Below are 16,629 nucleotides of genomic sequence, written 5' to 3' on the forward strand. Positions count from 1 at the left end.
TCCACAATGACACCTCTCATTTCCTCCTGTTTGTACTTTTGCACATATACAGACATATTCAGCATTATTCAGTATTAAAAGAACAGATGTATTCTGTACATGCCATGCTGAGAAAAATCTACAGCATTAAGCCAGTCATGAAATAAGAGATACTGGAGTATAAAAGGTTAACCCTTCAGGACCAACTTCGGAACAACACAGCTTCTTTCTGAACCTCTATTTTCCTCTTCATGTTCCTTTGTAACTTTTTCCAACTGTACCCATAGGCCCATTAAAAAAAAGTTTAAAAACACTGAAAACTTTCAAAAAAGTCTTCTCTCATGAGCCCTTAACCAGTTAACTCTTTTGCAAGGTAGCTTTACAACAAACACACTGTTGGCAACCCAAAATCAACGGGGACTCCACTGAAAGAAAAGTGGCTTATTCTTTGGAGATGTCTTACTTATGTGTTATAATACATGACCTTTTATCAAACTTGGATGTGGCATTCTCCAGGAGCCAAGCTTTAAAAAAACAAAACCCAATAATAATAATACCTCTCCAACATCATAGATCCATATGCGGCCTTCTGAATCACCAACTGCTACCTCCTTCCCAGCCTGGGCCCAGCGGACACGGTTGAGGGCAGAAGCTCCTTCTATAGTGACACTGGCTGTGGGAACCTGTCGAAACAATAGGAACAGAAAGGACAATAAAATCACACTGCCTGTGAACCTGGGGGTCAGTTTTGAACATGTCCTGCTTAGCTGGGTGAGTCACAAGTCCCTTGGCATTGCTGGAAATAACATACAACCCTCGTCGGCGGGGAAGAAAAAGGGTTCATTGTTTCTTCGATCACATGTGCTAAAAAGAAGAAAGAGTAAGAGATTGCTTGGAATGAGCAGGGAAGACTTTTCCACAGTAAAGGACAGTAAATGAAACAGTTTTTTCCCCTTAACCTCGGAGACATGTGAAACCACATCTGCTTCTTTCTCAAAAGTCACTGACTTATGACCAAGAACCAACTGAGGGTAGGACTTGGCTTCAGTCCTGCCCTGGCTTCTGGCCTCTGACTCAGGCCCAGATAACCTGACAGTTGGCAGACACATCCCTGTATTCATGCTGACACATCCTTTAAATCCATACTCACCTCTGCAGCTAGATGCAGAGGTCAAAACTTAGGTACTACGTCAGAAAAGTCCTGAGCCAATAACTTCAGAGCAAGGACATGGCAGAAGTGAGAACAGCTGAGCTGACATTTAGGAACTCCTACAACATGTTCCCACAATTCTCTTTTACGTCCCCAGGAGACTTCTTCTGCTTTAAATACACCTGGATGCTGTCTAATTTCCAATCCTCCTCCCCGCCCCAAGTCAACCAACTTAACAGGTGATCCACAAGAATACATAAAGATTCTGGTTAATGCGTGGGACGAATAAAGCAATGAACGTGATCTTAGGAGAAGTATTTGCAATCTACGCTGGAATGAGGGCATCAAAAGATGCTGCAGGAGGAAGGAACTGTGTGGGTGTTTGTCCCAGATAGGTAGATCACTCAGTTGATTTAGGTCACCTCATAAGACAAATGACAGTAACCTACAGGTCTGCTAATGCTCCACTCAGCTGCCTTTAATAGGAGAACCTGCCTGAGCAAGGAGCCTGGAGCTTGGTGTGATGGTCTTCCAAACAAGGGTTTTTAGCTTTAAAGCTTTTTAGGCCAGGACAAACAGGATAGGAGAGCTGCAAAAGCAGCTCCTCCACCAGATCCATCTGTGAGAACAGGTCTTGGTCACATGGTGAGATGGGGACAAGGGGCTGTCCTGGGATCTACAAATGGACATGAAATTGGAGAGCAGCCCAGGCAAGAAGAGGTAGTTGAACAGGAACCAGAGCCCAGGCTATCTCTGGAGGAGTGACAGGTACTCCTTCTGTCCTCCTTGTTGGCACAATGCAGCAGAAGCAGGGAGAAAGCAGCTTGAAGGTGGTATTAAAGCCTGGTCTGAACACTGACAAACTGACAAGATTAACAAAAACATATTTTGCTGACTTCCATCTTGGTTCTCTGGCTGTAGCTTTATATTGTAGTGGTGAGACAGGTCCAAAGATCCAGGAGAATAATTTTAAAACAAACATTGATAGCTCCCATGCCAACCTCCTTCTCCTCAGCTCTAACGCCTTCATTGTGTCACACGAGATGAGCGACGGTAGGAAGCTGAACCTTTGCAGACTTCCCGAGTCTCTCGTTATGGCCACAGCACGTGCGTGGCCATGCCAGCAGCAGGACAAGGACTGGGAAGCAGGGCTGCTCCCCCTGCCCCTCTCCCCCTGGAGACTCCCCACTCCTCCTCCTCCTCCTCACCGACCCAGACACAAGGCTGCAAAACCAAAGCGGCAGCTCAAGCGCAACGAGCCTGCCCAGCCAAAGCGTCACCTCAGCAAAGGGCTTCACGGTACTGTCCCGAGGCCCATGTGTGAAATGCAAGAGGATTTTGTTTGCAGAATGATGTAGAAATAATGCTGGATAGCAATCAGAAAGCAGACACCATCCTCCGCCCGCCCCCCCCCCCCCCCCAAGAAGTCATTCAAATGCAAATAAGCTACTGGACTCATCTCCCCATTGTGCAAGGCCTAGGTCCTGTCCAAGGCAGTATTACCCAAAAAGCTGGCACACTCCAACTCCTCGTCTCAACTGTTACTGCTTAGTGGGTGAGAGTCAGTGGCCTAAATCTGACGTGGGGTCATTGATCCATGATAAAATCACAGTAGAAAACAAGCAAGTTTTAGTCCTGTGATCACTGATTTATTAAAAAAAAAAAAAAAAAAAAAGTTTTTTTAATTCCAGCCAAAATTAATTTCAAAACATTTGGAAATGGGTTTCTTCAAACAACAACTAAATGCCACATTTTAGCGGACTAATCCACTAACCAGCTATGTTTCTCAGAAAACTGTAGATCAAAGATACTTGTTTCATATACAAATATATGCAGCGTATATTTAAGGCACTGAATTTTCACAAAATCTTTCAGAAGGCTGAAATACATAACTCTAGAGCTTTTTTGTTGTTGTTAATACAGCATTCTTTCAGTGTTCCACATAAAAATAAGCAGCATGCATGCCACAGACACAAGACACACCCCATGCTCTTTTTCAAAACCCGATGGTTTTGCAAAATCCTGTTACTATTCCACAAAGCTATCTAACAAAATAAAAAAAGCAATAATGAAACAGTCTTTAAAAATCTAAAAAGCCTTTTCTCCAGTGATACAGAGAGAAATATAGTAAAACCATAGCATCTTAAAATAGATTTGTCTCTCTCGGTAGTGATAGATTAAATTACATATGCCTATTTTAGATTTCAAAGATAAGAGTTTATTTTATAATGGTAGCATTATGTTTTTAAAATCACATGTGAAATACTTCACAAATTCTCTGAAGTTGGTGCTTGTCAGATTTTTAACAATTTTGAAATGAGATTTTAACAGGTAACAGATTAAGAAAGATAGAGTCAGAAAAACCTACATGGTAAGAATATACTTTTTATTTTTTTAGTGTTATTGCTTACGTAGTGTCAAAACCTGCTTGCAAATACATCATCTGTTTCTAGAAACAGACACCATCTTCACACTTTCAAAGCTAAGGTATGGCACGCAAAAAAAACCAAACCAAAAACATTTGAATGGGATGTAACACAGCAGAAACAAGCAATTTTGTAAGTCAGTTTAGTATCAGTTCATAGATAAATAAGACTCACCAGTAACCTAGAGTCCTTCTCCAATCTTGATCAAAAAAGAAATGTTACAGACACAAGTAAGAAATTGGCATGTGGTATGCTGAAACTATCTGCAAACCTCACTATACTGATCCATAAAAATTATATTCAGTTTGCAAAAGAGTGAAGGAGTGAGTAAGGATTTTTTGCTTAAGTTTTTTTTAATATTCTTTTATCAAATGTAAAATAAAATGTGATGACTTCCGCTGCTATTACAAGAACAATTTCTGGTATCCACAGATCAACCTGAGGCATGCAAACACCCTTGTTACTTTACACTGAGATTTTGAGAACAATTAGCTTGATTAAATCTGTGGTACAGTCAAATGATTTTAGTTATTGTGATCAGAAAGCATCTAGCTCTCAGGAGAAATGTTTTTAATAAATATGAGGAGTAACACTAGTAGAAACTGTGTTACAGTTCAAAAATTTGAAGGTAGCATATTGTAACTAAAACCAGGTATTTTCTTAATTGGTTTATAGTAATACCTAAATAATAATGTGGCTTATTTCCCAAATTAAACAAAACCAGGTCTCATTAACAACAATAATACCTATTTCCTACACAGAGATTTTTATCAATAGCTAGCAGTTAAACACATTAATATACCTGTCATTTTCTACTGTCTTCACAAATACTTTGACATCACATATCTGACATCTAAAAGTAATAATGATCTAAAAAATAGGTGTTTCAAGATTTCTTATTACAAAGGCAAAAGTGCCAACAAGGACTTTTTCTTAGCAAACAGCGGTGCAGACTTAAATGGCATAATCAATCACAGAAATCTTGAAAATTATGAACTAATTATGACCTACCAGATAGAGGGTAAAAGCAAACAACAATCACTTTCAGTTACGATGTTTAAAAGAACTGCTTACAGTTCTCTTCTTCAGTGCTACTTTTGCTGCTTCTCCCGCATAACAAAACCTCACAACTATTCAGAATCCGCCAGTTTATCATTTATAGAGATTTTTTTAAATTTGTTTCATCAGTGCTCAGTAAGGAAACCAAATAGTATTTCTGCCTCCAGAGACCCAAATTCGATTCTCATAAAAATACAAAGCTCAGATACCACAGAAATAATTCCAGTCTGATCCTTTCATGAGAGCTGATTTTGACCTCTCAGAATGGAAATAATTTGTGAAATCAGGGGTGGCCTTGTGTGCAGAAGAAAAGCAGGATCGAGCTTGAAATTATTTTTTTTCCCTGATGTTCCTATGTATTTATATGTAAACACACTGAAAATATATCAGCAGTTTTCTACGTACAACCTTATTATTGATGGGAATGGGATCAAGCAGTCCATACTAATTTTTTGGAAATAAATTATGGTCTCATTGAGATAAATGGCAAAACATCAGTTGATTTCAAGCAGAGCAGGATTTCAGCCCTGGTATTTGGGGGGAAAGGGTTATTTTTTTTTTTTTCTTCTTCTTAAAATGCTGGGTTTTATGCTCTGTGTTTAAGCCTGCATTAATGAGAACACCTGAAGGATATGTCCCTCCCTTCCCAAAATAAATTCTGAGGAGACTCCTCCTGTATATCCTCCAGCTGTATGTGCTCTAATTAAAAAGGCTGCGCTGCTTCCTGCTCAGAGCACTTCAAAAGGCCTCACTGCTCCCCTTGACAATGCAGCGCCCGGTGCTGGTTCCTCTTACCTGTCCATGCTTATTTATGGCAAGCACTACTCACTGGAAGCCATAAACTGTGCCCGTATTTTACTCTGTCTGAAATGCATAGCATGTTTACGTGAAAGGTGTATTAATGATCAAACTAATCTTAAGGAAAAAAAAAAAAAAGTAAAAAAAAATAGGGTGTATGGGGGGGCAAAATACTGCCGCTTGCTCTTCAGTCTTCTCTTTTTTGGAAATAAAAAGAAACTGTCAGTTAATATGTGGCTTTTTCTTTTTTTTTTTTTTACAGTCTGTTTGTTCTTAATTTTACAGAATATCAAGTAAAAATATGCAAGACTTCAGTTGTGGAAAAATAGTTTGATTCTGATTGCTGGCCATCTAAGACTGACCTCAAGTGACATAACAGGTTTTCTCAAAACCATTTTTGGGGGAAACTCAAATCCAGAAAAAATAGTATCTATACAAGTCTGCAGCATTTTTAAAAATCTGAAATAATAGGTGGAAAAAGTGGTGTTTGGCACGTTTAGAAAAAAGACTTTTTTAAAAAAATACAGCATTTACCATTCCCAAATTTTGCAAAAAGCTCTCTGACTAATCCTTTCTTGTCAGCGAAATTCAGAGGTGCGATGTCTCCTCCCCAGTGGTCCCCGCAATTTAGTTAACAGTGGTGGAAAGAAAACTTGTTTTTTATTTGCATTTGTGCCTTTGAGTGTCGCAGCAAATCTCGGAGAGGAAAAAGGTGAGGGCATAAAATCACAAATAACACGTGAGAGAGAGGCCCCGCGCTTAAAAAATTCAAGCGGAGCAGCTAGCGCCTCAGAAGGGCGTGAGGCGAGGGAAGACGCGGGGCCACACTGGGTTTCTGACACGCTGGAGCCACTGGTACGGGCCTCGCGAGTTACCGTCTCCAGAGGATTTGGCGCAGAGGATGAACACGAAGCGAAGCGAGGTCTCCCACAGACACGAAGCACCTCCTGAGCGCGGGCGGCCGGCGAGGGGCCGCCCGGCGCCTGGGCCCCCGCCGCAGGCGGGAGAGCTGGCAGGCCTGTGGCCGTCGCGGCCGCGCTGCCGAGGTGTGACCGCCTGAGTGGCGCGGGGAGGCATCGAAAACGGGGCGTTTGAAGCGCCTGGCTGAAGCGCGGCCTGCCAGAAGCGGGACTGGGGGGGGGGGGGGGCAAACCAGAAAACTACAGAACGGGCGCGGTTTAAAAGCGCACCTTAAAATAACAAGAGAGGGGAAGGAGGCTCCTTCCCGAGTCGGCACCGCGGCTATTTATTTGTGTTGGCCTTCTGCCGGGGGTGCCGGAGCCGGCCCTCCCCACCCCTGACAGGTACCCGGCAGCAGCAGCCGCGCCGCGGGGGAAGGCGGGAGGCGGGCGGGGGAGGGGGGCGGTCAGGCGCCCCCGGCAGCGGGACCTGCCCTCCCCTTCCCTCCCCGCCGCGCCCCGGGGCGCGGGCGGCGGCCGACGCCGGGCTCTCCGCGCCCTGAGGGAGCCCGGCGCCCCCGCAGACCTCCGGCGGGAGGCGGGGGGGGGGCGGCGAGGGGGTGCTCGGCAGCGCCGCGCCGCCGGCCGTCACAGGGTTAAGGTCTCTCCCGGCGCCCGCCCGCCCTCGCCTTCCCGCCACCGGCCGCCGCCGGGCCGCCGCGCCGCCTCACCTCGGTGTCGTTATTCAGGTTCCACAGATCCAGGCGCCCCATCCCGTCCACGCAGGCGAAGAGCGCGGGATGCACTGGCGACCACATGACATCGTAGACATAGTCGGCATTGTCTTCAAAGGAGTAGAGCGGCTTGTTGTGCTGTAAAGCAGAGAGAAGCATGAAGACTTCGTGGCGCTAGTGCTGCCTGGGGCTGTCTGGCGAGTCTAATTAAAAACTTTGCACATTTACAAAGTGTCATAAAACTTCCCCAGATGAAAGGTCCTCGCGAAGGGTGGGACTGCGCTTTAATGGGGCAACAACTGTCCGGTGGGATAAATGAGATGCCCGGCGTGAGGGGTGTGGGACGCGCGGGTGACGGGGCGGGGGGAGCGCCCGCGGCCTCTCCCGCTCCCGGCCGGCACCCCGGCGGGGGGGGGGGGGGGCGGCAGGGCAGGGCTGGGGGATGCGGGAGGGGGAGGCCGAGGCCGGCCGCCGGCCCCGCCGTGCCCGCCCGAGCCAACCGCGCTTGCGGCCGCACCCGATAAGGATCGTGAGACCGGCGGGCAGCCGCGCGGCGCCCTGCGCGGCCCTCCGCGCGCCGCGGGCGGCGCCTGCCACCTAGCGGCGGGCGGGGCGACCCAGCGCCCGCCCCGGCCCCGCGGGCCGCCCGAGGGCCCGGCTGCCCGCCGCCGGCCGGCGCCCCGCACCCCGCGGCCGCCCCGCCGCCGGCCGCGGCCGGCTCGGCCCGCAGCGAAGGCCGCCCTCTCCGGCAGGCGGGAAGTCTTAGGGAAGCTAGGAGGTACACCGCCGGGAACCGGGTGTAATTGTCCGTCATGAATTATTCATCCCATCTGGCTCGTCTAATTTTTGCATAATGGCTTCGCTAATCCCCGATCAATTAATGGAAGATGAAATTTGAATGATAATGAAAACTCCGGAGATGAAGGGAATCAAGTATTCTCGTGGCTTGTGACAGAAACCTAAACAATGGGACTTCTCCGAGGGTCTCCCTCCCTCCCTCCGCCGCCAGCTGCCTGCGGCGGCCCCGCCGCCTCCCCGGCGAGCGGGGCACGGCGGCAGGAGCGCGCCCGGCGCCGCGCCGGCCTCTCGCGGGGGGCTGCCTCCGCGGATGCCAGGGTCGCCTCTACAGCCTCCGTCTCGGCCGGGTCGCTCTGGAAGGCACCCCCGGTCGCCGCGCGAAGGAGACGACATCGGGAACGCCGACACGTGCGCTGCGTAGCCGTGCCTTATTTCTCCGAAAAGCGGAGCGACTGATACTGCAGCCGTTGTAGCGCTTTTCCGCCGCATACGGCTCATGCAGAGCGATAAAGCGGTCGGCTTAATCTCGCTTTACCGCCGGGTCCTCGCCAGTTTTGTTCTCGGCGCTCCTGCACCGCACGACGTGCTCCCCTGCGTCGGGGCCGCGAGCGCGGCGGCTCGGCACGTGGACGGGCGGGCGGGCGCGCGCGCGCCCCCCTGCCCCGCTCTGAGCGCGAGTGCTCGCGTGACGCGCCGTTACGGCAGTCCCGCACTGTCATTAACTCGGGTGTGTTTCTGCTCATCGCAGCTATGGCGAAAGGCTATAAAAAGCATCCAGAGATTTAATTACGCGACTTCGTCCTTTGAAAAAAACAGTGAGGATACAAAGGGATCGGGTTCTGTAGGCCAGGTTTTCCTACACTTGAAGTAATGAAAGGCACTTTGAATGATTACAGGATCGGGCCCCAAATCTTTATAACTGGCCTAACGGGTTTTTGTGCATTTCCTAAGAATAGCAAGCATTTTGTTTGGCGTGACAATAAAATGAAATTAGAGCTTGAGCTTATAGCCTCAAATTTATACAACATTCTTACTTCTTTTCCGAAGCTGGAGTTTTGCAAAAGAAAAGGAAAAAAATCACAAGAATATTTTCTTACCTAAACAAGGTCGTGTTCTCCAAACACATATGTATCTGCTTAGCATATTATCAGTACCAGTGGAGTTCCTTACACGCGTGAATGGAATTACTTACGTGCCTGTGCTAAAGCATTTGCAGGTTGAGGGCCAAATGAAGACTAAGCTTTTGAAGAGGCAGAGGTATTTCGCAGGAAATTTCAAAGTGAATCCTTACAGCTGTGATCTGGGAAATAATATTTCGAGCGGGCCATACCGATCCACAATGTCTACCTGCTGTTTTGTGTATTTTCACTGAAAAGACCTGATTTTGGTTCGAATACATCAACCGTGTAAATGTTGGAAAAATGGGCATTGAACACAATAGTATACCAAAGGGAAAGAAATCCGGTCAACTGCTAGGTGGCTGGTGTTTTTCTTATGCATGGGAAATGTGCTGCATATATAGCATTTTAACATTTAATGTCATGGGAGAAGTAACAAAATTCCACAGAAGAGGACTATTAAGATATCAATCAATCCAGGGCAGATTTCAATCAGCATTTCCTTTTTGTCAACATATCAAAACTTGTTTTGATCTTATTTTGGGTGTGACACTTTTTTAATGCTCTTTTTAGTTCTGCCAGTTTGTTTTCCAATTCATGCCTAAAGACCAAGGCAGTAAAAGGAAGGGTCAGGAGATGTGGTTCTAGTCTGTATCTTGCTGTTCACATGCTGTATAGTCTCTGGCAAATAGCTTTAGTTGATGTGCCTCGGATTCCCTGTTAGCAAAACAAAACACTTTTGGAGTGCTGGTGTTTGAGGTGAAAAGCGTAGCAGATATGCAGTGTGTATTGCCTTTACCATAACAGTGGAAATAATTCCGTCGGATAGGAAGTCAGAGGGAAAATCTGGACAACAGGAATAATACGGCTTTTGAGAAAGATCTCAGACATGCAAGGAATGAGACACAAATGAATGGAGATGAACAGGGAGTGGAGCGCTGTAAGGAAATGAGAAATTGCAGCCATGTGAGCAGCCCAACCAGAAGGCAAGGTCAGCTGCAGTGCGGTTGGGAAAAGGGAGAAATCATATGGTACCACCAGGCAGTGGCAGTGGAGCTGAGCTACAGAGCTATACCTTTCATAGTGCCCCAGCATCCCTGCCCTCCCAGCTTGACTAGCATCGGGGGGTAGGGGGTGGGGGGTGGGGGATATTTCCCATACTATGTCTTGTTTTGCACTTTTTAACTAGAGAAGAAGGTAACAACTGCATCAGGTTAGGCTGGAGGTCCCTGTTGCCTAGCATCCTGTCTTCAATGGTAAGAGCTAGTGGCCTTTCTTAAAAGCTGACATTTCATCCTGGTCTGATTTTGCCCACTGAGAGCAGTTATGTTGATTTCATTGTGAAGACTCGATTTGTAAGGTTAAGTGTATATATAAATGTTTGCAGGAATTCCTTACTGTAAGCCTTTTAACTAAGGGCCCAGGCCTGCAGATTCTTTTAATGTAAGGATTTATGAGTAAGGACTGACACCAACCACTTTTAGAAAATGTTGAAATGTGGAACCATGTAAAGGTCACTTTAAAGCAGTTTTAAATTTCCAAAACTTCAGGCTTACACAATCTATAACTAACATGTGGCTATTATTATAAAACAACTGAAATCTAAACTTGATGAGCTTTCATTCTTAAATATCAACCCACTCTGTTATTCAATAGTAACAGAAGAAATAGTTTAAAGCAGTATCTTCAGACAAACTTGTGCCAAATCTACTTATTACTGAAAAAGAGAGTTTAAGGTGAAAATGTGGCCCTACTGAATTAATGGAGTTTTGCCATTGATTTCAGTAGGACAGGATTTGAGCATTTAGTGGAAAAAGTGAAAAAGCCAACTCCAAGACATGTGGTTTTGTCTCATTTATTTAAGCATGTCGTCAAAACCTATTGTTCATCCTCAGTGTTTGCATACGGGCATTGTTTAAAAGAACGACATAGAGTGAACATTTTAAATACATGGGAGCTGTCTAGGAATTAGCGCTTCTCTATGAAATAAGATACGTAAATAAATACTACGTAGTTACATAAAAGAGGTCTTTTTTTCCACATATAAATTTGAGCAGTGTATTCTTCTTATTATTTGCATAGAAGAATTTTCTTTAATCCAGGAGGTGCCACACATAAAGTAGCTAATTATCCATATAAAAGAATGTATACATATCCACAGGTTTTAACTAGCATCTGACTTCTGAAAAGCCATGGAAAAAGCTATTGGCTTTGCCTGTTTCATGAAGGGAGCATTTTACACATTGGCACAATTTCTGTGGGTGTCAGCTCCACCTAAAGGTACTTCCCTAGACTGTACCTTCAGCAGTGCAGATGTACGGTGACACCACATACTCTGTTGTCTCCCCTTCTTTCTACTTCATTGTCTTCCATTCTAAAGACAACAAGCCAAGCCTGTACTTCTGGCTCACACTGTATTATCAACAGCCATGAGTGCTGTGCGGTATTATAAGTTGATTCAAGCTAATTTGGATTTTCTAGGTGTGCAGCAAATACGACAGATTCATTAGTCCTTGGCATAGAAACTTTCCAAACAAGCTGATGTGTTTGTTTAGGCTCAGGGCTCAAGCTCCAGCTCTCGGGCACTTGGAAAGAGCGGAGTCGGAGCGGTCCTGGGCAGAGTGGCTGCTCTTGTGTCTGGCCCTTGAACAAACCAGGGAATAGGGGTTTGGAACTAGATGCTCTTTAAGGTCCCTTCCAACTCAAACCATTCTATGATTCCATGATTCTGTGCATCCGGCCCCTATGGGACCAAATATTGTATAAATAGCCTTTATTCGTTAAAAAAACCCAAAAAACCTACAAAAAGGTGTCAAAGGAAGGCCATCTCTTCTGGCATAGATAACACACAGGGAAAAGAAACTGCTGTCTTTATTTAAAGCAAGTGTTACGGTGTCACACTAACCAGAGGGATGCAAAAGAAACTGAGACAGGGCACAGCCTGTGAGACTTCCACTCAGGTTAGGGTCTGAGCTCTTTCAACTGTTTTATAGACCCTAGCTGCTAGACCCAGTCTTCTCCACCCTGAGAGAGACTTCTTACTACTTTGCTGAATCCAGGCTCATTTTTTTCCTTTCTGACCCTGCCAGTTAGCCAGGCCAACCCAAAAGATGCGGATAGTGTAAGCAGAAACTAAAAGCTGCTGGGAATTTTGAGGCAAATACTCCTCCAGTTAGCTTTACTTCAGTCTTGACCTTTCCTCCTTTAACCATCTGCTTCCTGGGACACCAGCTGTTAGCTGTTTGGGGTTACTTGTGCATACCTCTTGTGGTGGGGTATAAGTCCTCCGCTGTGTATAAGGCTCTACTACTCTTGTAAGCCTTCACGTTCTCCATTTGTATGAGAGTTAAAGAGGCCCTGTTTTTTATTCAGACTGATTGATCTCCATGGGAATTTTGCCAGTTCTGGACTACCATGTTTCTCCCAAATCTGTTTTCTAATAGTTATGAAAATTTAGGATAATCCAATAGTTCCTACTTTAATACTATACTTATGGGACTTGACTTAGCTCAGGTTATGCTAGCTTTTAAAAAGTACAGCGATCGCAGGAACTGTTACAAGATGCCATAAATCAGAGGTGCTAGTTACAAGTACATCCCTGATGGCTCAGCGAAGCCTGTCTGCATTCTCCCCAAAGGGTATCATTATCCCACAGACCCCGATACTATACAACTCACAACTTGCAGTCTGCATCACTTTTCCCAGGACTAGCCAGACCTTGAAGGATGGCAATGGAAAAGCAAAAGGGGGATGTTTATGCACTTCAGCATTAGCCACTCAATGTCACTGGCTAACTGAGGTGCCCTAAATTGAGTTACATGAGTAATAGCTCCTTTACCAGTCTTTAAATTCCTTCTGGCAGTCAGATTCAGTGCTGAATCACAGATGAGCCTCCGGGGCAAAATGGACATTTCACTGGGCTATGACCTGGGTACATGTTGTGCCATCTCACTGTCAGATGATTATTAGGTCACTGAATCAAGTCTAAATTGCATTTTTGGGCAAGGGAACAGGCTTAATTTTTAGATGCAGTAGCAACAGGGGGGAAGAAATGAGTGTGGAAATGACCCATACAGTCTTCACAGCCCTGTTTTACTTAAATACTGTAGTATTACTATGTTGATTGGTTTTTGGCATCCTAAAAGTTGCAGACAGTCAAGGCAGAAAACTATTCACTTTCAGAAATGATTGTTCTTGCAGAGATGCTGAAACTGTTGCCTCTCTTAATTGCCAATAATAAAAGAAAGTCCAATATTTTTGCATAAACATGTGGGAATTATTATAGATGGAGGAGGGGGAAAGGGTGAGACTGAAAGGAAAGGGGTTATGAGAGCAGACCAAGTCTGGAGATAACATGATGATTACATTTTTGTGGTTTCCTTCCAAGTCAAAGCGTCATGGGTGAGCATACAAGAAGGAAGCAAAGGAAAAAAGGTTTGATGGTTGGCACAGGCGGTTTTAATGAGAACCAATCTTAATGTCTAATACTGTGGTATGGAGGAAAAAAAACCAAAAAGAACTTGGGAAGTCAGATATCACCTGACTTTTAGGAGCATCAGAAAGTCAAAGAGCAGAGCTTTCGGGGTCTGTGGAGGTAGCCTGGAAGCTATACAGACAGATAAACTGCTGATTTGGTTAACCCTCCTTAACTGTTCTAAGTCCTCTGCAGAGGTGCGACACAGTCAGGCTGTGCTGCTACACGTCAGTTGTTCTCTTTTACTCTGCCTTTCCACTTACTCAATGGAAAAAGACCTTTTTATCTTCTGAAGGCAAAAGGCAGAAAGCATGGCATTCCTCTTCACCACTGCATTATTAGCTGAGGAACTATTTTCAGTGAGTTTAATATAAATGTGTATTACTTGATGTCTAATGTAAATTTAGATGAATAAATCTTGCCACAGATGAACTTTACAAACATCAGAAGCTATGTAAGGCCTTGAAACTCTACAAAACAGGCTTAAGAAATATTTTATATGAAGAAGCTAATATGCTCACTGGGTTATAGTGAGGCACCAGGGAGGTCAGCGTTCCCCACCTCACTTTTCTCCCCAGTTCCTATTGGCCAGGCTGGTGTATGGTTGTTTCTGCATTTTAGCTCATCCAGTTTCATTTCCAGTCTGGAGACCCTCTTACTCCACACTTGCGAAAGTTGTGCCTACAGGTGTCCACTGCTTGAGGTTTAATACCTTCTGCTCCACTCGCCCACATCAAGCTGGATGCAGTGTGGCTGGCAACAGTGGAGAGGTCTGTACAGGTATTTGCCATTCGTTCTGTATTTCCTCAGACTGCTGGCTTCATCGCTAAATGTTAATCAAGTTTTCCACCTTTTATTTAAAACATGCTTTAAGCAACCCAGCACTTCTTCCTATGTTACTAACTATGCATTTCAGTCACGAGAACTCTTCAGAAATACTATCATTTTCCTTTGGAATTTCTACCTACTTCTCAAGATGGCTCAATTTCTTCTTTTAAGAAGCTCAAAACACTATAGAAGGTCTTATTGTCCCTACTTGGCAAACTGATTCACAGTTTCTGTAGCTCATACTCCTGACTTTATATTACTATATTCCTGGATCTTTTCAGAGAACCACTTGGGTGACTTGCTGAGAAATACTAGTGAGGTATGGTTTTCCTCGGCTGATGGAAGAATCGCCAAATCCTGGTCAGAGGAAACACTGAACACAGAGTGAAACACTGAAGAAGGGTGGATGCGGTCTTCTACCTCCAGTCGTCGCTCCCTGTTTATATCCCACATAGGTGGGATCAGGAAGCAGAGCTGGAGAGTGAGTGGGATGCTTTGGCAGAAGCTGGATCGCTGTGCTAGCGTTCTTCTGTCATGCAGGAGAGGCAGTGGCATGCACTTAGGTCCTGAGCCTACTCCTGTTGGAGTCAATGGGACTGGTCTCCCTGCTTTGGGCCTCAAGTTGTTAAAAAGAGGTAGTTCAGCTCAAATTGCGAGGCGAGGAGGGGAGTGGGATAATGTGGCTGCGGTTTCAGGGGGTTGTTTCCCACCCCTGTGATTCTGACAGGAACATTCAGTATGAGGCCCCTGAAAATTCAATTTCTCTTTTTAATGGAAAATGCTGCTTCATCACAGGGTACCCGGCCTGGCATTGCATGTGGACTTGGTGAATTACCAGGCTTGCAAGTGACTCTGCTGCAAGGTTCAGCTGCCAGGAAGCGCAGGCAGGAGCATGGGCAACACTGCAGGACGGCTGACACAGCCTGATGCTACAGCACTGTCTGCTGAACAGTCAAGATGAGTATTTGTAGCTGCTGCCACCAGGATGCCCGCAGAGCTTTCATGGGTCAGCAAGCAATGATTTTGAGGCTAATTATTATTGAAGAGAAGTCCATCTTGTAGGATTTTGAATACAGTTCCTTTTTTTTACTGATAACAAAAGTCTCTCACATAGCAGAGAAATGACGGCTGCATGAAGCAGGTGGGAGAAAATTTCCATTAGGGAAGAAGTCCTGGGTTTTATATATTGATAATTTTCCTGAAATGTTTCACTATTACATAGTGAGCCTGATCCTCCAGCATAATTCTGCAACAGAACAGTCAGTGGGAGGTTTGCATTTTGATTTCAGGGGAAAAAGGAATGATGACTTTGTTTTGTACAGACTATATGAGCTCCTGAAATCCAATTCTGCTTTCCATGTGCAAATAAAGCTTTCATTGCTACAGCTGGATTTATGTTAGGGTTTTCTGAAATAGAGTTTAGCCCACTGAGTTTTTCAGAACAGCCTCAGTATTTTAGATGACTGTTTTATTTTTATGTGTGTGTGTGCCATTCTTCACAAAATGTTTCACAAAGGAGAAGCACGGTTTGCCTGAGTAGATGAAGTATGTTGGCCAGCTGAAGAATATTTTCCTATCACTTTTCAAATATGGCTACACCGAAAACCAAAATCATGAGAAACATTTCATGTGAAGAACTTGGGGCTGATTTCAAGCCACCTGACTTCACTTTGGTTTTGCTCTTTAAAATTACCTAGAAAATACCATAATCTTCTTTTTTGTACAGCTGGATGCGAGCCAGACCTCTGGCTCCAGAGGTAAAGGGCAAAACCTAAAAAAATCCTGTCTGAACAGGCAACTCCACCCTCTTCCCCAAGTCAGCTTGGCCTTTTGACAGAAAGTGAGCTCTGAAGCAAATTCATTCATTGCCTTGTTTTTGGACAAAACTCAAAATTCTGAACTCGCACCACAGAGAGACCATTTCCATGAAATCCAGCATGCTATTTTATCACCCTTTGTCTTTCCCTATAATCAGATAAAATTAGCATTTGGACAGTGATTAATCAGATTAATCATTTTAATTGCTTTTATCAAAGAGAAAAGCCTGTGCTGGAAATGAAGTGTTGTCAAAGGAAGGTGATTGCCCTATGAGCGGAGTCAAGAAGGAGCTCCACGTTGTGATGCAGCAGTAAGGGGGATCATTCTAGCCAGGTATTCAAAATAAGAGGAGTGAAATCATCCCCTGAGATAGACATTTGAGCCCCACCAGAATCAATGGGAGAGAGGAGTAGTAAAGGATTCCACAGAGAGGAGAAAATAGGGAGAACTGTCTGTATTCAGTTCACTTACTCCCAAAATAGGCTAGTTTTGGTCTCCCTCACAGTATATTGTTTCTTTTCCTCTTTTTCTTCTTGATGTTATTTCTT

At 45.0% G+C, this 16,629-nt stretch overlaps 1 protein-coding gene across 7 annotated transcripts in view; it reads right to left on the reverse strand.

Moving 5' to 3' along the window:
- Positions 1-16,629, reverse strand: part of DYNC1I1 (dynein cytoplasmic 1 intermediate chain 1) — a 201,851-nt gene that overhangs the window by 18,884 nt on the left and 166,338 nt on the right. For all 7 annotated transcript variants that reach the window (XM_049798837.1, XM_049798835.1, XM_049798839.1 and 4 more), the window contains 2 exons: positions 7,043-7,183; positions 537-662 (listed from right to left, as the gene is read on the reverse strand). In XM_049798837.1, coding sequence (XP_049654794.1) covers positions 537-662; positions 7,043-7,183 — 267 coding nt within the window. The remainder of the gene's footprint in view (positions 1-536; positions 663-7,042; positions 7,184-16,629) is intronic.

Source organism: Accipiter gentilis, chromosome 4, assembly GCF_929443795.1.
Source record: "Accipiter gentilis chromosome 4, bAccGen1.1, whole genome shotgun sequence".
NCBI lineage: Eukaryota > Metazoa > Chordata > Aves > Accipitriformes > Accipitridae > Astur > Astur gentilis.